Raw genomic sequence first — 26,778 nt, 5'->3', positions numbered from 1 at the left:
GGAAAAAATAATATAATACATATAAATAAAATACAGGCGTTTGCCAGGAAAAACGGACGGGTTGACATGTGGAAGCAAAGTGAAACCTTCTTTTTCCCATCATAAATCCAATTACTCTTTTACAGATGTAAAATATTACCAAAAATACATTACATAGGGAATCATTCTATGTTTACGTGCAAAAACAACATGGGCTGATCTATAAGAGAGGAGGTAGGAGTACACAGGTAGACTACATCTATGCTATAATCTGAAGGAGATCAGTGACTGCAAAGTAGTGGTAGGTGAAATTGTAGCATAGGATGCTGGTGTGTAGAATTACTCTCATGGTGAGGAAGATGAAGAGGGCAACGGCAGAGCAGAGGACCAAATGGTGGAAGCTGAAAAAAGAAGAGTGTGCTGCGTTTAGAGCTGCCAGGTAGGAGGCGTAGAGGAAGACCAAAGAGGAGGTTTATGGATGTAGTGAAGGAGGACATGAGGGTAGTTGGTGTGAGAGAGACAGATGCAGAAGACAGGGTTGGATGGAAGCTATTGATTTGCTTAGGCGACCCCTGAAGAGAAAAGCCAAAAGAGAAAGAAGAAGAAGATGCAAAATAATTATAAATGATGCATGAATGGCACTTTTTGTTGATGCGGAGTTCCCTTACATCCTGGTGAGATCAAATGTAACAGTGTCCCTCATCTTCATCATCAAATTGCTGGCATTTGCGTCTTCCTTTGGCCTCATGGTAGGTTATTTCAGCAGCCCCACTTGATTAAAAAAAACACAGTGAGTCAGAAACATTTTACATCCAGTGAAACAGTTTGCGTTCAACTTATAGCTTCTACTGTGTTTGGTTGTACCATTCCATATCCTGTACATCAAAAGGGGATTCAATGGCATGAAATTTTAATGAACCCCTGGGGAAAGTGGGTCAACTCGTCACCAAACAAGGTGGCTCTACCAAATTCAGAATATATATGCCCTTTAACAGGCTATATAGATGCACTCTGTCATTGGATTGCCATAATAAATTCATCACTCCAGCAGATGCACACAGCATGTCAAAGTATACAAATGTGAGGCGTTCAATTATTAATGGGATTATCACTTTGCTGTTGGGGGTACTGTGACATATTAATGAATGCACCAGAGCCCAAAGTGGAGCTACATTAACAGCATTAAGCATTAGACCCTCTACCTACACTATTTGTATTATGGAAATGCGGTGCCTTTCCTTGATTATGCAGAAACCGTCAAAGACACCTGGTCGTTCTTGGGGTGGAGGAGACCTTGGCAAAAAAGGAGCAGCTTTGTTAATCACGTTGTTAAGTGCATTTTAACAGAGCCTCCCCTCCATTAATCATCTCAGTGATTTCTTTATCTGGATAAAAATATCTTCTGGAATAACACTAAGAGGCACAAAGTAGTGGAGTCCTCCTAAGTAAGCTCTCACATGAATATCTGTCACATGAATGCTCTTCTGGACCACAGTGTTTACAAAATTCCCAATCATGCAACATTTGATTGTAAATTTCCCTGACTTTTTGAATTCATTTCTTATTTTACTTTACCCTGGTTTGTTTCTTTTTATTGTGCAAAGTGGCGATTGTCATTAATTACATGCAAGAGGAGCAATCATGTGACACATCTTCATTACACACACCAAGATGTATTATTTGTCAAAAAATATGCTTTTATAAGCTTAAAAAGGTTAATTTTTTTTTACATATAAAAGGTTAAATGAATTAAATACAAATACAAAACAATGTACTCAAAGATGTGGATTGTATTCGACACTGGTCACGCAGGTGTCAATAGTGTTACTCTAATGTTCTGTGAGACACACAGGGATCAAACATCTCTTTCAAGTTGCATTCATAGTAACACAAGAGATCAAGTCTTATGTATGTCTTAAAAGACTTATTTGCTCTCATTTAGTCTACTATATTGGGTAATATGAGTGGAAATGTGAATATAGGGTTGTTATGTTATTCTAGAGGGCTCTAATATGATTAAAAAGTGTATTTAGAAGATTGTAAACAGTTTTTATATGTTCTAACTACAAACATATTCCATTCATAAATAAGGATTCCTACTTTGTGAAAATTCAGTTATTATTGTTGGGTCTGGAACCTGGAAATGAACCGCAATAAACAAGGGATCACTGTACATGCAATGGCGAGGCCTGACCCACCTTTTCCAATTGGGCCAAAGGAGAGGGTTGTGCCGGACTTGAGCACTGATCAGAGCACTCGCACAACCTAAACATTCCGAACTTTAGTTGTTAAGTAGGACAGAAGCAAATTAGATTCACATGATATGACATATGGATGTCTTTACTATGATTCAGCAGCCATGTTCTTTGTCAGTGTCAAACAAATGGTTTTGTAATTTCCCCTGCCTATTTGATAAGGATCACCTGCAGTGACCTCGTCAATCATTGTCAGCGCTCATACTAGATGTCAATCAAGCGCTGTGCCCCGCCTCTTGTGCATGGGTCGAGTTTACTAAGGGTGGGCGATACTGCAAAATTAAATACAGGGACCAGGATTACTGATAATCATACTTTTAAAGAAAAGATCGATATAACCCTGGTGTCAACACTGTCGATCTACTCACCTCTACGGTGTTGTCTAGAAAAAAATAAGGTCCAGAGGTAACACAGGTGGACAGTCGTACGTAACAGAGTACGTTTGGAAATTAGATGAACACTTGCGAAATAGCCGGTAAGTCCTGCAAGACTAAATTCAGGGTGCATAAATCGGTGTTCCATTTTGCTTGCTTACCCACAACTCCCCGCGCGTGGTAGCTTTGGCAAATTGGTTTGAAAGTATCGTCAAGTTCTCAAAGTTAATACAAATTAACGTTTGAGCATCAATTTTAGGATAAAACAATATTACAACTAGAAGTAGTATTGCTAGCTAGCATGAGTACAGGAGGAGTAATCACGTAACCAAGGCAAATAATGCTACTCGCGGGAGAATCACCGCCTAAAAACGTCAACAAACCCATTACTTCCGGTAGTGTGAAAGACACGAATTATCTGCACTGATAATGGACGGATATAACGCTGGGAAAGAAATTCTTAACACACCAACCGATTTCATCACATCGGCGAATTCCAGTAAGTTAATAGATAGTTAATAGCACAGTACTGTACTTATCTAGTGGTGCCTGACTTGCATCAGACGCTATGAGACGTCTCATGAAGCAACTACTGGTATCTATCCCAGCTATGTGCCTGGCTCAGAAATAAAGTGTTTTTTCTTAAATTTACTGTGTGGATGCTGCTATAAATATTCAAGAAATAAATACATTCTGGCTAATAATCTAGTTTATGCCCGCTAGGGATGGGCCGATAGATCCAAATATCAATAATAGCGATCAGTACAAGCACGATGATGATGGTTCGAATCTCCGCCTGGGGATCTCTGTGTGTAGTTTGCATGTTCTCCCCATGCGTGGGTTTTCTCCGGGTACTCCGGTTTCCTCCCACATTCCAAAAACATGCTAGGTTAATTGGCGACTCCAAATTGTCCATAGGTATGAATGTGAGTGTGAATGGTCTATATGTGCCCATGGCGTTGAGGGGTTCCGTGGTGGTCCTGCTGGCTTCATCAAGCTGTGACCCTCAACTCTCAATGAATGGTTTGCAAGTGTGAAGCTGAGTGTGTGAGAATCAGCACCACCAAGTTTTCGGGTCGGGGATGATATCCTAGCCCAAGTGGAGCAGTCTAAGTACCTCAGGGTCTTGGACAAGATTGTGGGTTCAAGCAGCTGAAATGAGTTATCTCCGTCGGGTGGCTGGTCTCTCCCTTAGAGATAAGGTGAGAAGCACTGTCATCCGGGAGAAATTCGGGAGTAGAACTGCTGTTCCTCTACATTGAGAGACACTAGATGAGGCGGCTTGGGCATCTGGTCAGGATGCCTCCTGGGGAGGTGTTCAGGGCACATCTGACCTGCAGAAGGCCTCTGGTTAAACCCACGACCGGTTGGAGAGACCATAACTCTCAACTGGCCTGGGAACATCTTGGGATCTGCTTTGGCTGCTGCCTTTTCTACCCAAACTTGGATAAGCGGTAGAAGATGGATGAATGGATTGATAAAATATGTGTTTTGTCGTGATAATAATCATGGTAACAAATTAAAGGCAAAATCACCAAATCATTCAAACTTCAAGAAAAATCTGCAGTACTAGCCCTGTGTATTTACTTGGAATTGAATCGATACCAAAATGTGCAGCATCGCCCACTTCTGTGCACAGCTCAGCCACCTCCAACCCCCCCCCCCCCCCCCCGTGGCTGTTAGAGAGAGTTTAAATAGTGTAGGGATTACAAGGGGTCTGATTGCACATACAAAAAAAATGCTTTGAAGGTATGTCATAAAATGTTTGCTGCATCATCGCTTGTCTTTGCAGGATCTTGTCTGTTGACACCATATATGTGAGCAAAATAACAGGATGAAGAAGCATTATGACAGGTTAAATACTCATCTCCCATCATTCACACAACTGATCCACATTTCATATTATACAGGGAAACCCCAGAATGACCTGGTGCCTCCATCGCATTTTGCATCCAGCGTCCAGGCTGCTGTACGGCCTCCAGGGGATCACATCACCTTCCCCTGGATGAAGCCGAGCGTCCCACTAGCTCCACCGAAAGATCCATGGCTTGTTTTAACTCAGATCCAACAAGACGTATCAACGCTGAGTAAGGAAAATCAATGCACTGTGGTGCTGCGAGGACACAACATAGGAGGGAGGACTCCAGAGGATAACCCGTCAGACTTGAGGACAAGGTACTGCACAGTATGATTTATACGGTCAAAAACACCATCAGCTGGGGGCATGGCAGGTACACAAATGGCTCCATTTGTTCAAACACAGATCCACAGAGGGAGGCGTGCAGTCGTCCAGATGGGAAGCAGAGTGGTGTCTGGAGGCTGGGAAGCACAAAGCAGAGGCTGAGTGGTTGAGGGAGCAGATGGACGCCCTGAAGGACACCGTGCAGAGATACAGGGACGAGATAAGAGTCAAAGACAATGCCATAAGCAGGTAGCAAATGTAGCTTTAGTTATGATTATGTCAGATATTTTTCTAAATCGCGCTGAGATGAATGAGGCCTCAGTGAACACGGGTGTAATTCTACATCAGGCGCAGTCACGATTTGGAGACAATGCGTGAAGAAATAGGTAAGTTGAGGACTGAACACAGCCAAACCAAGGAGGAGCTCATGCACTGTCGTACACAGAAGGAGAAAATAAGCTCGCAGGTAATTCTGTTTACCACCCAAACATTTCATTTTGACAATAATGTTGCCTGTGATCACCTGGGACTTGCTGACATTTCATATACCTTCAGGCTATGGCTTATAAGTTTTAGTTTTGCGGTGCCGCTAATGGCTTGCAATCACTTTAAAATATGAAGATGCGCCTATGCAAAAACATTCCACGCTCACTTTAATGTTTGTGCCACTTGTGTTTTGCAGCTCGAAAGACTTAAGAGGGAGTCTGATGAGGAAATTGCTACGGTGAGGAAGGAGGGGGAAGCAAAAGGAGAGATGAGCAGGCAGCAGGAGGCAGAAAAGCAGTCTTTGAGATTGTCACAGCAACTGCAGCAAATGCAGAAGAAGCAGGAGGAAGAGGTATTTGCAAATGACTTTTCCATTTTAAATATATGCAAAGCAAAGTGAAGCACAAGTGATTCATTCATATTTAATGAGAGTCCTTTGAACAATGTGGCCTGAGCATAGTCTAAAAAACTCACCATCATTTGCATTTCTAAATTCCCCTTTCAGCTGCAACTGTTGAGTGCCTCTCACCGTGTGGAGTTAGACGCATCCACAAAAGCAAATATTGAACTGCAGAGCAAAGTTCAGACTGCCAACCAGGAAGTGATGCACCTCAAAAGCAGTCTGATGATGGTATCTGCGGAGAGAGATGAGCTGAGAGAACAGCTAAGGTTGCTGCAAGTCAACCAAACTTTGATTTTCACATCGCTGAAAGTGATCTGATTTGGGTTTTTCAGGCAAACCAAACAAGCCAACGACACACAATCGGCAACTTTGCACAGCCTTCGGAATTACATCGGCCAGCTGGTCCCCGACACAGTAGAGAAGCAACAACTCAATGAAGCTGTTGAGGTCAATGCAACACACACCGTGTTTGAGGAGGATTAGAACTACTTTTGACTCGTTTGGTAGATTAGTTAAGAAATTCACAACATTTTATTTTTTTTTTAAAGAGGCTGAACAAAGAGAAAGCAGCATTACAGAAATCCGCAGAGCTTTTGACAGTCAGACTTAACTCCATGAGTGAGATTGTCTCCCTTCAAGAAGAGAAGATGCTGAAGAATGTAAGTACTTGATTCTGTAAAAGTTCTAGTCATACTTTTGGGCCGCTCATAGCTTGTAAAATTGTGATTTTTGATAGGGCTGTTTTGATCTGATATTGAGATTGAAGAGAGGCGGGGTACACCCTGGACTGGTCGCCAGCCAATCACAGGGCACATATAGACAAACAACCATTCACACTCACATTCATACCTATGGACAATTTGGAGTCACCAATTAACCTAGCATGTTTTTGGAATGTGGGAGGAAACCGGAGTACCCGGAGAAAACCCACACGCAGGGAATCAAACTTAGGCTAACCACTCGTTCACTGTGCAGCCCAGCACAGAAGCAATTAGGTTTAATATAACCAACCTCCTCGCATATATGAAGCGGCATCACACAGGAAACTCCCACGGGATGGTAGAAATCAATTAGCTATAACAGAAAAGTAGTAATGTTGGCTTGTCCATGTACCTGGGGTGTACGCCGCCTCTCTCCCGAAGACAGCTGGGATAGGGTCCAGCACGCCCGCGACCCTCGTGAGGATAAGCGGTAGAAAATGAATGAATGAATGAAATCCACACAGCAGACATACTAAGCTAGCAAGCTTGTTGCTGTGTGGAACATGACGTCGTCACCATTATCAGTCGAAAAAAACACTGATGTGAACCAATCAAATTTTTACTTAGCTCTAGAAATTAAATGGTTGTTTATGCATTTTATTAATCAATTATAATGATTTTGAATTGTTTTCTGCATGTAAAACTATAATTATTCTCTATAAAATGTATGTTTTGTTATTATTTTGGGTGTCTGGAATTGTTGAATTGGATTATAAGGTTTTGTAGATTGCCATTTTAAATCCAACTATTGGAAGAAATGAATAACAAAAAACTAGTTATATAGGTTCATAGCATTCACTGAAATGCTATATATATGTTTCAACAGGCCTCGCCAGACCCACTGGTGACAAAACGATCCAATAGCCTCCACGTGCTTCACCTGTGGAGGGACAAGGTGTTCAAGCTCTGCGTCCAGCTTCGCTTGAAGGACATGGAGCTGCGAGACGAGAAGGAACGACGTCTTTCCGAGGTATGAAAACAGTATTCTGTCAAGATTCTTCATGGCTTCCAGCATGTGTGAAAACAAATATGTGGTGTATCTTTCAGCTTACACTTATGGACCAACAGCTTCAGGAGGAGAAGCATGGCACAACTGTGCTCCAACGTAGTCTTGACGCCAAGATAGCTGAGCTGGACCAGGAGAAAGTGGAAAAGGAGGTTAGCTCCTCAGCAAGTGGTGTGATTCTATTTTTTAGTATTGACGATACACAATAACTTTGGGTGTTTTAAGGCGTAATGATTTGTCACTGAAAAATGAGCAGATGCCAGGGTGACTTTGACATGTTGGTAACCTACACATGTACATCTAAGTTATATATATTTCACAAACTTTGTGATATAGGTGAAAAGATACATTATTAGTGTGAACTTCAGTCTTTGCTTTTTTTTTTTTCCTCATCTCAAAAAACAGCCTTTGGCTACAAATGGCCCCCGGGCCTCACTTTGGACATTACTGCTATTGATGTATGTTTTTTCTTCTTAGACTTTGCAGCAGCACCTGGCACAGGCTTGCAAGGAGAGCCAACAACTGAAAGAACATTGTCTTAGCAAAGAGGCTGAACACCAAATCACAAAAGAGGCTGTGTGCGGGTAAGGAGGTTGATTCATTATTTTTAATGTTGACACTATATGATGCTGATGTTATTCTCTGTGCCTTACAGGTTCAGTATTGCATTTCATCGTAGAGTGGCTGAAGTGGATGCAGCACAAGCAAAACTCAACACCTTTGGCCAAAGGTTGAATTTTGCCAGAGGCAGAGTAGAGACGGTCCAAGGTGCCGCTATTGTGAGTTGTTTTTAATTTGTTGCACTTGTACACCTCAATGATTTTATTTCACAGCTCTGCTCATGAGGAGAGTCGCTCTGCACAAAGCCCAGCAGGCCAGTAAACAGGCGGAGCAGGCTGCTGAGAGGTAGTCACAGTAAATGTACCTCAATGACTCATTACCCCAGAGAGCATCGGCTGAGATGCTTACCTCTGCTCTCTTGTACTTGTTTGTCCGCAGCATCAGGAATCTACAGACAGAACTTAGTTTGGTGTGTGAAGAGAGGCGCAAGCTCACACAGGAGCTCAAAAGAAGCCCAGAGTTGATTGAAAAGGCACTGGCTGACATGAAAGAACAGTGTAAGCACACTCCCCAACCCAAAAAAACTATCATTCCACACCGTCTGATTCTATGGCGTCTCGCATTGCTTTCAGATGAGAAAAAGCTGAGCCAAAAGCAGAAAGAGCTGGAGCAGACCCGGATGGAGGTGCAGACAGTCATGTCTAGCAGAGAGGAGGTCCAGCAGAATCTGCAGCAGGTCTTGGCCCAGATGGAGGAGAGCAAGGTCACACAGGAGAAGCTCCGATGTGACCTACTCGACCAGAAGGAGCGGAGCGAGCATAGTGAGATATAGCTAACGTTATTTTCACATCCAATGTCACTGTCACTGCTTACTTGGCTGCAGACATAAAAAGCCCTGTGCACACACACTCTAAATTCATGTCAACAAATGACAATGCAGATTTAGATCCCGACATAACAGTGTTTGGCTTGGACAGGATTGACGAAGGCATCTAACATCAGCACTTTCCACAAACATCAAGTGTGTTGTTTTTTTTTCCATGATGTTTTTCGGCTTGCAGTGACAAGCTAAAGCCAATCTGTGATCTTCCACTACAGACGCATGGCTGATATCCAATTCATATTATTATTATTTTTATTCACATATGCTTAAAGTCTGATTATATCTTATTTCATGTGGATTTTTTCTGCTTATACTCCTATGACTCACATCTGAGGTGGCCCATATGGGAGAAAAATATGGTCACTGTGTAAATCCCACCTCATCACAGTGTCCACATATTGATACCTGGGATCTGTCCGCCAAGAAGGCACAGTCGAGGTCACCTTAACTTTCCAAGAGTAGGAAAAAGGAGCAGTCAAACAGCAAAAGTTTTCTCCCAGCAATAGATTTTAAACTCAAAGTCAATGATGTTTGGCTCCGCTTTGCATTTTTGTGATAAATAGCGGCCATGTTTTTTCCCCCACAGCCCTGCAGGAGCGGGTGTCTGAGATCGAGAGTCGCTGTGCTGACAAGCTCAGTGAGATGGAGGTCCAAGTCAATACAGCGAAGAAAGAGCACACCAAAGCAGGTAGCACACATCACCCAATAGCAGACTGCCATTTTAATCCCAAATCCCATTTTATATGATTTTGCAACAATTTCTAATGAGCCTGAGAGGTCCCACATTAGTGTACAGTGGAACCTTGCTTTTTACAAATGTATATGTCTCTATATTTGCGTACTGCCAAAACAGTGACCTAACAAATCTTTTATTTGAATTCAGACAGTTTAAAAGTGCTATTCTTACATTAGACGGCTGTAATGGGAACACACTGTTATATGTCTGTAGCTTTAGTGCTAATGAGCCGTGTGTCTCCTTGAAGTGCTATTGTACAGTTTTTACACATGCATGGTAAGTACACAACAATGCTCCAGGCTTTATTTTTAAGATGTGCAGCGAAGCCTACTTTTTTTTTTTTTTTTTTTACAAAGGGACACATATCACATGATAAAATATTACATTTTGCAAATAGGTGACAGTTCAGGGCGGCACGGCGGTCGAGTGGTTAACGCGCAGACCTCACAGCTAGGAGACCAGGGTTCAATTCCACCCTCGGCCATCTCTGTGTGGAGTTTGCATGTTCTCCCCGTGCATGCGTGGGTTTTCTCCGGGTACATGCTAGGTTAATTGGCGACTCCAAATTGTCCATAGGTATGAATGTGAGTGTGAATGGTTGTTTGTCTATATGTGCCCTGTGATTGGCTGGCAACCAGTCCAGGGTGTACCTCGCCTGAAGACAGCTGGGATAGGCTCCAGCACCCCCCGCGAGCCTCGTGAGGAAAAAGCGGTAGAAAATGAATGAATGAAAGGTGACAGTTCATATGATGCAGACCGTCATGTCACCCAACTTCATTCGCATTTGCAGTCATGACTTTGCGGGAGTTTGAAAGAGAGGTATCCAGGAGACAGAACCACTGGAGAGAAACTGAAGGTCTGCCAGGTGAACACACAAAGGAGGAGGTCCAGCGTAAACAAACGGAAGAAGCTGAGAGGCACAGGCACCAACTGCTGGTGAGACTTTTTCAAAGCAGTTTTGATGTCAATGTTTGACCATCTGTCTATTTGTTTCAGGCTGCTGCTGTTGAGAGAGAGCTGAGCAGTCGCTTCCCAAGAGTTTGCACCTTAGCGCTGCAAAATGGGGCAGACAAACCTTCAGAGAGGTCTCGCTTTGTGGGGCTGGGATCAGAAGGTGAGGGTGATATTACACATTTTATTCCACACTGGCCTGTTCTCACTGTCTTAACTCCAGCAGAGAGGCTCGTTTCTGTATTGGAGGAGCTCCACATGCTCAGTGCTGCGGTGGTAAACAGCTCTGAGGACTCACTAGAGGAAGAAGAGGGGCACAGCTGATTCTGTGACGATTCATCATCTTTATTTTGATTATTTATTGCCTTTGTAAATGCATTGTTTTCATTGAAGCCTTTTATACATAATAAAGTGTCCAGTGAGTATACTGAATATTATTTGGGCATTTATCTAATCACTGCTCTTCCAGCAAGATGTTCAAAATCTATTCAATTCAAGGCAATGCAGGGATTCATGTGGTTGGAATAAATTCCTCACATTTGATAAAACAAAAAAAATCAATATTGTCTAGTTATAGTTTCTCTTACACAAGCCAATTGGAAATTATTTTGCAATTGTTGGAGGGATGCTGATAAACATCATGATGAGCCAGATAATTGAGCTATTTTTCTTGTCTTGCATGCTGATAAATTTTGCAATAGCTTTAACTTCCCACCCCGAGGTGAAACCGTCGATGGAGGGAAAATAAGAACAAAGTCGCGAGTTTCCTACTTTATTTTCTAAGAGCATCAGAAATGATTTGCAGGGACACAGTGCTGCTGGAGGGGTGATTCATCTTACCAAGCAGAGAACATGAAATAACAGTTTTTTTTTCATAGGACATCAGGAGAATTTGAACAGTGCACCTTAGCTTTTTACTGAAGGATGTTGGAGAACACAAGATGCGAAAACAGTCTTGATATGAAAACAATGATGGTGCAAAGATGCTGCCCGTACTAAAAGGGAGTACAATGATTTACCACACATTTAACATCCCATATTTTGACCATTTGTCTAGTTTGATCATCTCGCCTCTCATCAAATGATAATTTATGCCACTATGGGAATCAGTGCATGTATGGTAAGTTTCCAACCGCTAGATGGTGCTGTTGTCAAAGCGATTAGCTTTCAGTCCTTCAGTATTCATTTGAAAAGAACAGATACAAGAAGAAGCGAATAGTGGACTTTATGTATGTAAAGACAGACAGAACATCAATTTGTAGGTACTTCAATATTAAATATTCTACTCTGAATTACAGTGGACCCCTAAAATGTGACGTCAATGGACTTTTATGCCCTCTTAAAAAAAAAATCAATTTAAACATCCATTTAACCACCGTTTACCCCTGTAATATGAATACAGGGGTGTCTTGGTTAACGTTATTAATTCATTCCAGAAGATCCAACTCAAACCAAAACGGACTCTAACCAAAGCAACATTTCCCATAGAAAATACTTTAAATACAATGAATCTGTTCCAGACACTTGCACACAAAAATATATGAAACTAAATATTAATGTTCTAGAACCAATAAACACGCACTTTGTCATTTAATATAGGAAATAACAACAACCACTGGCGCCAAGTGGTGACATATTCTGTTTGATTCTGGCTTCTGCAAATATACTATTGCACGTTTGAATGCTTATGTTTTGTTGTTGGAACCAGAAATAAGTGTTATGGTTATTAGATAATGATGTAGATGTTAAATGTAGATTGGTGCTTCAAGGGTAACACTCGGTGTTTTTATCGTTGGGTTGACAGACTGAACAGGAATTGATAGTGTATTTTTATGCTATTAAAAAAAATATATACATTAAAAAATATTTTATGCTAACAATAAAAAGCCATATTGTACTAATACAATACATGTTTTCAACTATTTTTATTTGAGTTTGATTGAGAGTTGATTGAGTCAAACAAAAAGGTGAACAATAGCAAAAGTGTCCCCCGCAATCCTTCAAAGTCAGCTCCAAACATTTCAGTGCCCTTTAAATTCATTAATTAAAAATAAAACTGTTTTAAAGACGATTATTGTTTTTTTCTTCACTGTTTATTTACTATGCATGTATTTTCAAGACTTGATTATGAGACTTCTCCCAGTATTAGCCATGGCCTACTATTGAAAAAGTTATGACCCAACAGCAGCAGGCCTGTATTATAAGTCAAACTAGATGTTTAATTCATCCTCCTTCTGTGTCATGCTGTGCCGAAAGTCCCTAAAGTCACTTCCTCCAGAGGCCAGTCCTCGTTCAAGTCTGCTCCAGCCAGACAGCCTCTGGAAAATGAGCCAAATGATTTTCCTCTGAAATCTGAAATCTGTTTGTTCACATCATATCCATTTGTTGAATTTGCTTAATCTTCCCTCCATCTTGTCCTCATCTTTCCCATGATGTTCCGGGTTAGTTTTCAATGCAAAAACTTTGGTCCTTTACGTGATGACACTTTGATTCAGTAAATCACGGGTGTAAACAAGGACCAGTAGTGCGTGCCTTAGTGGAGTACCATGGCGAGGTCGTCGTGCTTCACGGTGGCAGGCCACGCTACAGGCGAGGGGAGCGGCCATGGCAGAGCTCTGGGAGGTAGACAGCCAAATATATCCACAGTATACGTAGATGCACGCCATCGTGGACGGGGGGGGGGGGTTGCTTTCTGGCAAGTTATTTAGTTGTTTACTGTACTGAATGGGGGGAAGGTCAGAGGAGAACAGTAGCAGTTTGCTTCTCCTCAGTGATGTTGAAGTGTGAGCTGGAGCTTACCCCAGCCAACTTGGGGGTGACAGGTGGGGTACATCCTGCACTGCAAGGCACATACCGACCATTCACACTAATATTCACACCTATGGATAATACTGTAGGTGTGAGTACATTGTATTCACTCTGCATTTTCATCACTTATCATTATATAGTAATTATTATGAATGTTATGTAATCTAAATGGATTTACAGATTGACATGGAACTCTTGCCTCTGCATCTTGGGATCCTGTACACTGGCCTTGGCCAGCCCTGCTGTATACTGCATTATCATTTTATGTTATTTCAGAATTGGCAAAGTTGAATACAGGGGGTGTGAAATGTATTAGCAATTAATGTGAAATAAAGAATTATGTAGGATTACATAAGTAAACTTCTTCCTACTCCATTTTGTGGAATTGTGTATTGTAGTATAACATTTGCAACTTAAATTCTTGTATTTATTCCCAGCAGTGTGTTAAGGTAAGTTTGTCTCTTGGCTTCACTGTTTCCAGTAGTGTATGTATGTATATATATATATATATATATATATATATATATATATATATATATATATATATATATACTGTGGTGTGAAAATGTGGCATTGTTGTGGGGTCTTTTGCGACCTCTTGGATGAGTCGTTGCTGCACTCTTGGGGTAATTTTGTTTGGTCGTCCACTCCGGGGGAAGTTTGCCATGTGTGGATAATTGCTCTCACTGTGGTTTGCTGGAGTCCCAAAGCTTTAGAAATGGCTTTATAGGTAAGTGTGTTTTTTTTTCTCCCTTAATAAGAAGTTTCATTGAAAAACTGTGTTCAGTTTTATGTTGTCATTGTCGGTATTGTGTTGTCATTGACTAATATTTACATTTGTTTGATCTGAAACATTTGCATGAAAAAGAAATCAGGGAGAAGGCAAACACTTTTTAAAACAATTGTATATTGTCATACTTTGCCACGTTGCCTGACTTACACATGAGGTGTGTTACAAACGTAATCATTTATCTCCCAATACATTATCACCAATACACCGGAACACGGATCGAGGTTGGATTGCAATGTTTACAGTGTGCGTAAAGCAGTTAATGTATGTTTAAAGAATCCTACTTTGTGTAAGTTCACTTATCACAGTCGGGTCTGGAACCAATTAACTGTGATCAATAAACTCATTCTTCAAATACATGTAGATCTAAATATATGGTTTATTTTCATTCATTTTCTACTACTTATCCTCACGACGGTCCCGGTGGTGCTGGAGCCTATCCCAGCTGTCGGGCGAGAGGCGGGGTACACCCTGGACAGGTCACCAGCCAATCACAGGGTACATATAGACAAACAACCATTCACACTCACATTCATACCTATGGACAATTTGGAGTCGTTTTTTGGGAATGTAGGAGGAAACCTGGAGTAAACCCATGCATGCACAGTGAGAAGATGCAAACGCCACACAGAAATGGCCGAGGGTGGAATCGTACTCTGGTAACCTAGCTGTGTGGCCAGCTCGCTAACCACTCATCCGCTGTGCAGCCTGGTTTATTTTCATTTGACTGACCAAAAGAGACACGTTCTCATCTTTCAAACTGCTGTGGTGTCAAATCTAAACTTTTGATCCAAACGAAGAGGGTCGTCACTCCAGGCTGAAAGTCTCTTTTGCACAAAAATACTTTTCTGAACTGCAGTGTGACAGTTTTAGCAAGTGCATATGAGGATAAGATAAGCTGCAGATGTTAAAACAAACCATTAAATAAGATGTGTGATAGTGGAGTTAATTGAAAAGCAATAAAGCGAGGGCTTGTAATTTCAGACGAGGCGCATCGAGACGTTCTGTCTAAAACTTTACAGTGAGCAGTAACTACAGGACGGAGATTGAAAGAAGAAAAATGTCATTGTGGACTTTCATATTGCTCCATTTACTCTGTTTCAATATAACCTTTCTGGGGTGCAAAGTAGAAAACTGTTCACGTTCACGTAAAACACTCTCCTGTGGTGCTATTCATTACCCTGCCCATTAATTTTTACATACTACTTCATTATTGATACTCGTTAATTAGTATTCCCTCAGGTTGTCTGCTCTTTTTATTGCCTTCATGCAGATTGTGAAATAACAGCAACGTAAGCTCCACAGTGATCTGCTGACCACCTAGTAGTAAATACTCTATCCATGTTTTAGACCCCCCCTCTGCCCAATTCAACTCTAAGAATGGATAATGGCATGAGATGTGTGCAATGTTCTGGTTGTTTTTTTAAGACACTGTTTACAACTGCATTTCTCATCTTTAATTAGCCGGTGCCAGGCTTCATTTATGTTATCTGCCCGTGGAGAATGAGGCAGTGCGTGCATGAAAGCGGCCAGGCAGTCCATCCCAACAGGCTTTGGCCCCAGTGTCATCTTAAATTTTGAAATGCAGAGTGGCCACGACACACGTTCCACAGACAATTTCACACTTTATAAGGCACAAATATGAAATGGAAGCTTTTCCTATATTCATTCATTCATTTTCTACCGCTTTTCCTCACGAGGGTTGTGGGGGTGCTGGAGCCTATCCCAGCTGTCTTTGGGCGAGAGGCGGGGTACACCCTGGACTGGTGGCCAGCCAATCACAGGGCACATATAGACAAACAACCATTCACACTCACATTCATACCTATGGACAATTTGGAGTCACCAATTAACCTAGCATGTTTTTGGAATGTGGGAGGAATTCGGAGTACCCGGAAAAAAAACACGCAGCACGGGGAGAACATGCAAACTCCACACAGAGATGGCCAAGGGTGTGAATTGAACCCTGGTCTCCTAGCTGTGAGGTCGCTAACCACTTGACCGCCATGCCGCCCGCTTCTCCTATATCAATTTCAAAAATATTTACAGTATTTAATGACAATGTGCATTGTTAGGGACACCTGCAGTATGATGATGTGCAGGTTTACATCACAACCACAATAATAAACACAGTCATGATCAAAATCGTCCCCTCTCTTTTGCTGTGTACAGTGGATATTCCAAGGTCTGGTTTGATTACATATACAGTATTCCCTATCACATGTACAGTGTCTCACAACAGCGAGCACACCTCTCACATTTCAACCTCTCAGGCGAAAATACCTTCTTTTTCTTTCTCTTTGGGCTTTTCCCTTCAGGGGTCGCCACAACAAATCAATCTCCTCCATCCAACCCTGTCTTCTGTTTCTCTCACACCAACTACCCTCATGTCCTCCTTCACTACATCCATAAACCTCCTCTTTGGTCTTCCTCTACCAATCCTTCTATCTATCTCTCCTCTGGACATGTCCCAACCATCTCAGTCTGGCCTCTCTGACTTTATCTCCAAGGCCTCTAACATGTAATGTCCCTCTGTTGTACTCCTTCCTGATCCTATCCATCCTGGTCACTCCCAGTGAGAACCTCAGCATCCTCATCTCTGCTACCTCCAGTTCAATTTCAACAACAATTATTGTTGAAATAGCTTGCAATAAAAGTTAATATCCAAGTGTCATTCATACTGTACAGTATTGTCCCATGAGAAGATCAAATAGTATGGTTGCTGAAATGTAAGCTTACTAACCCAAAGGCAGTTACCCAGAATGCCTTGCGGGTTGTACATACTAGTATTGTTTTGCATGTGTATATTAGTGTGTACGTACAGTAGTTGTTTGGGTTGATGACTACCTGTTAGTTTTGTAAGGGTATAAATGTCATGGCCATGCAATTTGGTGTGTCTCAAAAATAGACAAATTTACAATAAATTGATTTTATGGGCGTGTCATGTAATCCTCGTAAATAGGAGGCTCTTCTGTATTTCCATGTCAGCAGCCGTCATCAATTCAATCTATCAATTTTAATTGTAAGTATATAATCAGCTGTCCTTTTGTTGACTTCATTATAGTAAGTGACTGATGAGTGGGATGCTAACTGTGTGTGTGTTTTCTGTTAAGCGTGCTACATGTAACACTGGATGTGTCTGTATTTAGGCCACTCCACTCCCTCGGGCTTACAACTTGTGTAATTCTGTGGGTTATAACAAGCAGCGCCATACAGTATATATATAATTATATAAACAAGGTTAAGTTCACAGGATATGCTGGATGACTACTGACAAGTAGTCCACCAGATTGAATTTGGTTGCTCTATAAAATGGGGATAAATCCCCAACAACTAATTGAAAACGTTGCTAATATTCCAATATTTCACCATCATCATCTCCATCATGAGCTGCTTGGAGGAATGCCATCAGCAGCATCCTCATCCTGTTAAATGTACCCACCATATGGCCAAGTCGTCATGACACCCATATTTTATTAACTCTATACAAAGTTGGTGAACAGTTAAGCTCACTTGAATGCCAACAGAGAGGTTGTGTGTGGAGATTTATTTGCTGCACTAGTCCTCTGCAGACAGCTATGTCCCTCTGGTGCACACGTTGAAAAGCAATTTAATTAACAAGGCCATGTTTTAGTCAAGTGAAACCATAATGCATAAATACTGGTGGGGAATTTTGTTGTGTTGTATGCCGAGCACTGAAGTGACATTTCAGTCGATAACGAAAGACTGAGCCTGTTCTGCTGTGCTCGTGTTTCACAGTCTGAGAAGACTGCAAAGATTTCTACACACACACACACACACACACACACGGATCTATGAAATCACACTGTGGGTATAATGGATATTGTAGTACTCCACTAATCGAATGGAAAGCCCAGTGCAGTGAGTAAGCAATAAATGAATAAAGCACTCTTAAATAAAGCCCAAACATGTGTATCTTTAACTAGTACGCACATCTCTATAAACTTAAAGCACATCACAACGATGCATATAATATAATAAAAGACATAAAATGCTATAAGCCTTGGTAGGATTTCATTATTTTTTGAAAAAAAGTACTAATTAGTCACCATGTAAGATTGAACACACAATATAAATTAAATCTACAAGATTGAACACTATTAAAACACAATACAATCACCAATCTTACTTATCTGATCATTTAATTTACTACAGAACAATGAATAACAACTGCCAGCTTTGTCTCCTCTCTTCTGCACTGTTCTCCCTGATCTGTTCAAGCACACTGCGTACATCTCTGTGTTAAGACTTTCAGACACCAATACAGTCATGCTGTTTTGAATTTTTATTCACGTACCCTCTACGGCAATTTGCATACCCCACTTTGTGAACCTATAGTGGTTAGCACATCTACCTTAAAATCAGGAGATGCAGATTGATGCCGTATTATTAATTAATTCATTCATTCATTTATTCATTCATTTTCTACTGCTTATCCTCATGAGGGTCGCGGGCGTGCTGCAGCCTATCCCAGCTGTCTTCGGACAAGAGGCGGGGTACACCCTGGACTGGTCGCCAGCCAATCACAGGGCACATATAGACAAACAACCATTCACACTCACATTCATACCTATGGACAATTTGGAGTCACCATTTAACCTAACATGCATGTTTGTGGAATGTGTGAGGAAACCAGAATCCACACAGACATGGCCAAGGGTGGAATTGAACTCGGGTCTCCTAGCTGTGAGGCCTGTGTGCCCACCACGCCATCCCCGATGCCATATTAATAAAGTTAATATTTTCCTAATTAGAGCGAAGAAAACCTGGTTATGACTTTCTGAATAACATTTTTACCACTATTAGAGCTCTGTAGAATTGAAATAACACACCTATAGTCTTATTTACTCTCCTATTATTCGATGAGATCACTGCAGGGACACATACCATACTGCCGAGCTAACTAGTGTGTATTTATTTTCTTTTTTTTTTCAAACAGAGGAGTGGGAGAGAAGGACACTTTTACATGAAATGGGAAGAAAACTTATTTTCAGTATGTCCAGAGATGCTTTCGGACATGCTGTAAATGTCATGTCTCATCAATGTAACATCACTGATGACTGACTCTAGTGGCCAGAATACTACATATAACTTCCTTCCATCCATCCATCCATCCATCCATCTTCTCCAGCTAATTGAAGTCGGGTCCCAGGGGCAGCAGTCTAAGCATTGAAGCCTGCACTACCCTCACGCTAGTCAAATCAGCCAGTTCCTCCCTGGCAATCCCAGCCCTGTTGAGAGACATTGTCTCTCCGATGAGTTCAGGGTCTTTCCAGCGACCTCCTACTGGTTGGACGTGCCATGCAGGAACCTCCCCAGTAGGCACCTCATCTGGCTCCTCTCAATGCAGGGTTTACTTTTATGAATATATTCATTTATATCATCACTGAATACAGGTCAAAATATATTTTCTGTATTTCCTGTAGTACTATTTGACTGGGAAGAGGGCGCTATATGAGTGGCCAAAAACACTCCTGGGAAACATTCCCCTCATTGAAGCATATGTGGTCATTGGGTACAGTGTACAATCATACCAGCTAAAGCAACACACACACACACACACACACACACTGCAGTGAAGCTGGCAAAACAAGTTTGATACAACCGCCCCCCCCTTTCCTCCCCGCCACCCCGAACTCGCTCTCGCTCTCTTTCAGTGGTCCATTTGCGCGCTTCTCATCCACAGCAAAGGAGCTCCGCGTCTCCGCTCTTCCCTCCTCCAGCAGCACCTCCATCATTGCCAACAAAACGCCGTCTTGCCGTCTTTTACGTTTACAAGCCTTGCAGGGCGCACACTCATATTCGGTGTGTGTGTGTGCACACAAGCCCCCCCCCCCCAACCCACGCATCTTGTGGATTTCTTTCCCGACCATTCCGCGTACATGGTGCGCTGTGCTCTACCTCACCAGGAGTTCTTTTCGCTTCTCGGAGAAAAATGTGGCTGGTCGTAGTGTCGACAGTTTTGTTGTGTTGGTGTGGAGTCTCCAAGGCCGGCTTTCCAAACCAAATCAACATAGGTAAGTTGACTGAGATGCACACAGCTGAAATAGGACCCTGCGTCAAACTCCATTGATTAGCTTTGCATAATTCATCAACAAGTTCATTCAGTGTGGGGGTTTGCTTTATAACGAATCACATTTCTCTTAGAAATGACATGGAAATGCTGATAGCTAATGTCATAGAGCTATAATGAGTATAATGACTTTTTAACATACCATAGCAATACCAGATGGTCGTGAGCACAAATTACATTGGATTGGATGACACCATCAAGTGTCTATTCCATTGCTTCCTGTTCAAAATCTCAAGCAGAGACTTCCTTTAATTAGTTAATCAGTGAAACTCTAGTCTTTGTCCAGCACCCATGAGTCAGTGAAACTCAAGTTATGAACCCGTGAGTCACAAAAACTCGGGTCTTTGTCGACTCGTGAGTCAGAAAAAAACAGAGTCTTCTGCAACGCACAGGTCAGTTAAATTTGAGTCTTAGTCGAGTACTCCGGAGTTAGTAAAATCTGAGTCTCCATCTATAAGCTGCGAGTCGCTTAAACTTGAGACTCAAGTCTTTGTAGAGCACTTGTGATTCAGCAAAACTAGTGTAAAACTCAAGTCTTCAACTTGTCAATCTGTGAAACTCGAATCTTTGTCAAGCACAACTGAGTCAGTGGAACTCGAGGTTTCATCAAGCACCAGTCTTTGTTCCTAAGCACCGTGTCAGTGAAACTCAAATTTCCATCAACCCATGCGCCGTTAAACACAAGTCTTTGTCGAGCCCTCAAGAGTCAGTAAACCTGAGTCTTCATTGAGAACCTGTGAGTTACTGGAACTGAGTCTTTGTGAGTCTTTGTCGAGCACTGATGAGTCAGTGAAAGTCTAGTCTTTGTGTAGCACCAGAGAGTCAGTGAAACTCAAGTCTTCATCAAACCAGTGAGTCAGTGAAACTTGAGTCTTAGTCAAGCACCCGTGAGTCAGTGGAACTCGAGTTGTGTATGTAGTACCTGTGTTTTTATGAAACTCCAGTCTTTATCAACCCGTGAGTCAGTGAAACTCCAGTCTTAGTCAAGCACCCGTGAGTCAGTGGAACTCAAGTTGTCGTAGTACCTGTGTTTTTATGAAATTCCAGTTTTTATCAACCTTTGAGTCAGTCAAACTTGAGTCTTCGCTGAGCACCTGTGAGTGAGTGAAATTCAAGGGCTGAGTGAGTGAATCGTTTCTTTTGTTGAGCCTGTGATGCAGGAAGGGGAAAGTACCCGTGGGTCTCGATTCAAGTAGTTTTAAACTACTTGTTCATAGCTCACATATCTGTAATAATAGCTAAATATTGCACAATTCAGGTGTAGCACATGGTCAGGATGTGTGTGAATGTATGTTAAGGCAAGTGTACTTTGCAATGCATAACAACATGCAATTGTAAGGCATTTGGACTTGGATTCTACCAAGTGTAATATTACTTGTTCCTTGTTTGTAGGTGGACTCTTCATGCGCTCCACAGTCCAGGAGCACAGCGCCTTCAGGTTTGCAGTGCAGCTATACAACACCAACCAGAACGTGACGGAAAAACCCTTCCATCTCAACTACAATGTTGACAACCTGGAGTCCTCCAACAGCTTCTCTGTCACACATGCCTGTAAGTAGTCATGAATTGAACGATCGGCCTACTGATGGAGGTCAAAATGTCATTTTTCATGTGTGAAGCTTGGAATTTGATGCAATTCATATAATTGATGGACATTGTGGTGCAGTGAGATTTATTAGTGTAGTGGACTGTTTGTACTTGCATGTATTTTTCCAGGTTGGAAAAGCTTTGTTTTCTGTGATTGCATTCCCAAATTGCATTTTGCATTGGGATGAATGCCCATAAATTCCATATTGGAGTCTTTACTATGCGCAACTTTCATGGACTCCCACCAAGACTTGCCAGATGTCCAGACAATCTTGTAGCCATGTAGTCCAAAATCACCAGCTGGATGATGGTGCATGATGGGTGGTCATTTGGAAAATTCTCTCTCTCAAGTAATTAAATAATTCCACTGAAGCAATGTGCTTCACTTAGTCGACTATGCTCGAGAGTGGTCATACTGTATACAATCCTGTTGGCCGAAGACTCACTCACCTATTGGCAATGTCAAAATTCCATTCAGACAGTCCATATTAAAAGAAGTTTCTAATACAGTATTTTGGTTAACATCAGGGCAGACATTATGTCCAAACCTTTTAGAGCTTGTCAAAATTGTGTAATATTTTCTTCCCTATAAAGTTGGGGGGGAAATAGGGCTGTCGATCGATAAAAATATTTAATCATGATTAATCAAATTTTGTCCACAGTTAACTCATAATTAATTGCAGATGGCCGTTTTTGAATAAAATTGTATATTATAAATGATTTGGAAAAGGTGTATGTGGGGCAAAATATAACAATTAAACAGCCAGTAAAAAACGATGATTTAACTCAAGTTGTAGGGTTTTTTTTTTGTTAAAAGGAAACAAAACAATTCTTTTATGAAGGTTGAGAGTTCCCCGGGTCTCGTTGGTAAAAGATCATTCATTAGTTCAGTTCAGGGCTTAACGACCATTAAAGATACAACAAACAGAGACAATTATTTAAAAAAACATAACAGCCTAAATGAAATTAAGAGCATAGAAAATCTGTTTATGACTTTCTAAATTGTGGTTTTAACATTATTAGAACCCTGTGGACATAAAATAAAACCATAATACTCGTACTCTATTATTCTTTGTTTACATCACGTTGCGCAGGCTGTGGGATCGCTGCATTGACGTCAGTCATAGCAAGCTACCAAGCTAACTCTCCTATTTACTTATTTGGATTCTAACAAAGTGCCTCAAATGGAGTGGGGAAGAAGGTGAAAAAACTTCCCACTATTTCCACAGACAGCCGTGGTATATACTGTAGAAAATGCTTGTCACCAGGCAACTGCAAGTAGCACAAATGTTGTTTGGTGTTTTATTTTTTTCTATTTTTTACACTGTATGCAGTGAGAGGAGGTCTGAGTTTATGTGCAAACATTCACAATATTCATGTCGCTTTTCTGACCTAGAAATGTAGTTAGAATGTTGTATTCTCATGTTAAACGATGCCAAAGTTTCAGATAATGAGGTTTGCGCATTTGGAAGTGAGCCCTGAAAGAAGAAACGCTCTGTTTCAAAAGGCGTGGTAAAACTGCCGCATTGTGATGTCATAGAGGGGCGGACTTCCTTAGATATAAACTCTCTATCTTCCCCCAAGCTCTGCTTTGTTTACCTGCTAGCAAAGCCACATTTGTTTACAATTCCTAATAACGCCACCATCAGGCAGTGGGTGGAGTTCCTGATTCCCGACCAGAAAAAAAAAATATATTTTAATCTGTCAAAGGCATTTCACACTGGACTGTTTTGTGAACATGAGCCAGTATCCAGCTGGACTAGCCGATAAACTTTCCAACGTTACTTGGTCTTGTGGACTGAGCAAGCAGTAAGTACCAATTTATCAGTGTCCTAACTGTGTTTATTTTAAGTCATGAAACAAAAGCGGTGCATACAGGGAGCGGGGTTGCTAATACCCGTTTCCCACCACAATTAGTGGCCACTTTCGGTTACCAATGCTGTAGAAAACCTCACGCTAAAATGCTAATGCTACTTACAATTGAGCAATGTCTTGAAGTAGCCGCTTTTCTTGAGAAACTTTGGACTGTCCAGTCTCTACTTCCGGATTGGATTCGGAATCCAACACATATTGCTTTATGTTAAAAGCCAACATTTAAAAAAGACAAATCTGCATTTATTATGAACTTCTATACCATTAGCTAGCGGCATAAACCGGAACTCCTTTTAAGTACTCGCTAGTTTGACCAACCAGGCCGTGGGTGGAATACATTAAAACAGACCGTTTTCGCGGGAACCGCAAAATCTAAAGAAATACAGCGGAATAGGTGCAGATTCTGGAAGAACTATAAAGCTTTGTGTGCTGGTTATTGTGGGTAGCTGCTCTAAAAGGAAAAAAATGAGTACAATAGGTCCCCTTTAACAGGACCTGTTAGTGATTATGATTGACTGCAGGTGGTAGTTTCTCTTTAATGGGACTTATGAAAAAAATCTAAGAAGCAGATTTGTCTTATATATAAGCTTCTGACCACAATGGTATTTACTGTGCATAAGTCGTCACACAGTGAATTGCTGTCACACAAAAGTCCACAGCGCATTTATTATTTTTTTGCACCAACAATAAATCACACAGAGGCAAGTCTGCCATTTTACATCATGCGTCTGCGGCATTCTCGGGAGACTTATTGACACGTTGTTGTTGATACATGGGCAGACCATGCAAGTTTGCCTCACAAACATGTCCAAGTGACAGCCTTGCACAGTCAGCTGTTTATTAAACACACTGCAGCTGCAGGGAGGTCACTTATTAGCTCAAGGGCACTCAGGCAGTCGCTGCTACGGTTTAGATGAATATTGTGCCCTTATATGTATGAATTTTGCCAAATGACAATTGAATGTAGCTATTGTGTGATACTGTAATGGGATGTAATGATAGTTCATTGTACTGCATGCACTTGAAAAAAACATTACTGAAAGGGATTTTCTGCATCCTACCATCACTTGAACAATATAATAAAATATTCATATATCAAGTATTTAAAACCGTATTTACTCACTACTGACAGGGGCTCGCTCTTTTCTAGTAACGTCAATGACTTTTTGCCGTCCCATGGCATATTCTCACATGTTGCAAATATGTGAAAATCTTCCTTCAAATGCACGATGAGGTTGGTGGTATTAAACTTCCCTGGTTCTGTGCTACCATGGGAAACTCAACTGCAACGTCTTTTTCGGACTTCAATGAAAAACACACGTGATCATTAACACATGTGATCATGTTGTCATGATCCATGTGACAGGTTGGCTTGTTTATTTTATTTTACTTTGTTGAGTGCTCTTATTTTGTATTTTTTGTTTCCTTGTTTACTTTGCATCCCTTTGGGCACACCTGATACTGATTGGTAATCACTTACCATTTAGTTCAGCTTGGATTTTCAGCTAGTTGCCAGATTGTTGTAAGTTGCTTTGTTCTGAGCTTATTCCACTTTTCCTGATGTTTGCACTTTTGTTGCAGCTTTTTTTTTTGCAAGCTGTGCTGCCCCTACAAGCTTCCATCTTTTTTTCCCCAAAGTGTAAAGGCTTTTTACCTGCATCACACACCACACCAAGACATAACACAGTGGGATCTGCATGCTGAATCAAAGAGCTTATGCTGGATAGAAGTGCTGGTGTGGAGTCTGGAATGGACTACTTGTATTGGCGTGCCAATATTGGATATTTTAAATGCAGGCCGATATATTATGATACTGTTTTTTGGGCTGATATTGAACCAATCTATACTGGATCGGGACACCCCTAGTTTTTGTGATTTGCTTTTTGTCAGAAATTTTCCACATATTTTTGTGTCGTTTTTTTCTACATTAACCCAATTTTCATACAGCATTGCACCCAACAAACTAGTCTGTTTGCCCTGTACTGTATAGTACCTAAACCCTGACTCACTGTCCATGTCAAATAGAGTTTTTGTTTCTTTCTGCTTTTTCCTGAGTATTAAATAACGGGGACAAAAAAGTTGTGACAGCAATTTGATGAAGATGGTGAGAAACACTGTTGAATTCAATCTCGCCAGGATGTACGTATCAACAATAAGTGGCATCCAGTCATCTCATTGTTTTCATTAGTTTGCATTGTTCTGTGTAAAACTACAAGTATTCCCTCTAAGACTGTTTTTCTTCATATTTTTTGGTGGATAAGATTGACATTATTTCCTACAAGGAAACGTTGCCTTGGTTTTTGTACATTTATGTTTCTGGCTTCTTAAGATTAGAAGAAATAAATTAGAGGCTAACCTTTTAGCTTGCTAGCTCTCTAGCTGGCTAGCTTTTTTGTAGACAAAGAATAATAAGAGTGTGATGGTGACTATAGACGTCTTATTTCATGTCTACAGGGCTCTAATAATATCAAAAACTGTAATTAGACAGTTTTTCTATGCTCAAACTATGAAAATATTCCATTTATTAACATTGAATGCTATATCATGGATATTAGCGGTGAAGTGTGGACCCAGTTAACAGCTATAAATGAGGGACAACTGTAATAACGTAAACCAAGGTGCAACTATACATTGACGTAGGGCTGGGTGATATATCGATATTTTAAAAATATCGATATTTCTGTTAAGCACGCTATCAAAAACAAGCAAATAATTCATATCGATATAGACAGGATTAGACGCGAAGGTCTCAAGATGGCACCGCTCGAGTCGTTTTTAGTGTTTAGTAGTGCTTTATTTACATTTTCTTATTATTTTTTTGTGCCATAGCGACCCTTCAAGCAATTCTATTGATTAAAATATTGGCAACATAATCAGTAGGATTACTGTATGAATGCTGAAAAAATGACATTTTTAAAGAAAGTCAACTGAAACTAAAGTTTTTTTTCCTACTTTAGTCATCTGGGTTGCATAACAGCGCGCCAGGCCGCTGGGTGCTTCTGCAGCAAGTGAAAGTGCTGATGATTTTGACACATTTCTATTCTATGGAG

The 26,778-nt window shown here is 41.1% G+C and overlaps 2 protein-coding genes and 1 long non-coding RNA gene across 14 annotated transcripts in view; 2 read left to right on the top strand and 1 right to left on the bottom strand.

The window, feature by feature from the left end:
* Nucleotides 1–560: 560 nt before the first annotated feature.
* Nucleotides 561–2,996, bottom strand: LOC131138800 (uncharacterized). Its single transcript, XR_009132138.1, has 3 exons — nt 2,178–2,996; nt 1,186–1,272; nt 561–750 (listed from the first exon to the last, which is right to left on the bottom strand). It is a non-coding gene; the product is annotated as an uncharacterized LOC131138800 (long non-coding RNA).
* On the top strand, nt 2,479–11,163 carry cchcr1 (coiled-coil alpha-helical rod protein 1). Of its 4 annotated transcripts, none has more exons than XM_058088038.1 (19): nt 2,479–2,709; nt 4,519–4,783; nt 4,872–5,039; nt 5,139–5,256; nt 5,473–5,628; nt 5,782–5,945; nt 6,012–6,126; nt 6,228–6,338; nt 7,267–7,410; nt 7,488–7,598; nt 7,924–8,030; nt 8,102–8,214; nt 8,280–8,352; nt 8,446–8,564; nt 8,640–8,828; nt 9,477–9,578; nt 10,417–10,562; nt 10,623–10,740; nt 10,801–11,163. In XM_058088038.1, exons 1-19 carry the CDS (start codon nt 2,688–2,690, stop codon nt 10,899–10,901), a joined length of 2,442 nt encoding a protein of 813 aa, XP_057944021.1. In that variant the 5' UTR covers nt 2,479–2,687; the 3' UTR covers nt 10,902–11,163. The 4 variants fall into 4 exon arrangements, with proteins under 4 accessions (XP_057944021.1, XP_057944019.1, XP_057944020.1 ...); XM_058088036.1 differs by lacking the exon at nt 2,479–2,709 and adding an exon at nt 2,757–3,107 and having other exon boundaries at nt 10,801–11,161; XM_058088037.1 differs by lacking the exon at nt 2,479–2,709 and adding an exon at nt 2,757–3,107 and having other exon boundaries at nt 10,804–11,160.
* An 8,691-nt stretch (nt 11,164–19,854) lies between these two features.
* The window catches only part of LOC131137771 (glutamate receptor 3), an 84,686-nt gene continuing 77,762 nt past the window's right edge, over nt 19,855–26,778 (top strand). For 7 of the 9 annotated variants that reach the window (XR_009131973.1, XR_009131974.1, XM_058086021.1 and 4 more), the window contains exons 1-2: nt 19,856–20,213; nt 21,662–21,820. Coding sequence is in view for 6 of the 9 variants with exons in the window: in XM_058086021.1 (XP_057942004.1) it covers nt 20,132–20,213; nt 21,662–21,820 (241 nt within the window). In the remaining 3 variants the exon portion in view is untranslated. Of the gene's footprint in view, nt 20,214–21,661; nt 21,821–23,549; nt 23,666–26,778 lie in introns of those variants that run through there. The other 2 variants (XM_058086022.1, XM_058086026.1) reach the window with 2 other exon arrangements.

This window comes from Doryrhamphus excisus, chromosome 11 (genome assembly GCF_030265055.1).
Source record: "Doryrhamphus excisus isolate RoL2022-K1 chromosome 11, RoL_Dexc_1.0, whole genome shotgun sequence".
NCBI lineage: Eukaryota > Metazoa > Chordata > Actinopteri > Syngnathiformes > Syngnathidae > Doryrhamphus > Doryrhamphus excisus.
The sequence above is the reverse complement of the archived record's forward strand: the minus strand, read 5'-3'. Positions and strand labels throughout refer to the sequence as shown.

Excerpts from the sequence above, each read along its gene's own strand:
- cchcr1 (XM_058088036.1), top strand. The coding sequence starts at position 3,038 with ATGGACGGATATAACGCTGGGAAAGAAATTCTTAACACACCAACCGAT. Across the intron at positions 8,215-8,279 it reads CAGAGTAGAGACGGTCCAAG|CTCTGCTCATGAGGAGAGTC; the intron begins GTGCCGCTATTG and ends TTTATTTCACAG. Across the intron at positions 8,353-8,445 it reads GCGGAGCAGGCTGCTGAGAG|CATCAGGAATCTACAGACAG; the intron begins GTAGTCACAGTA and ends GTTTGTCCGCAG.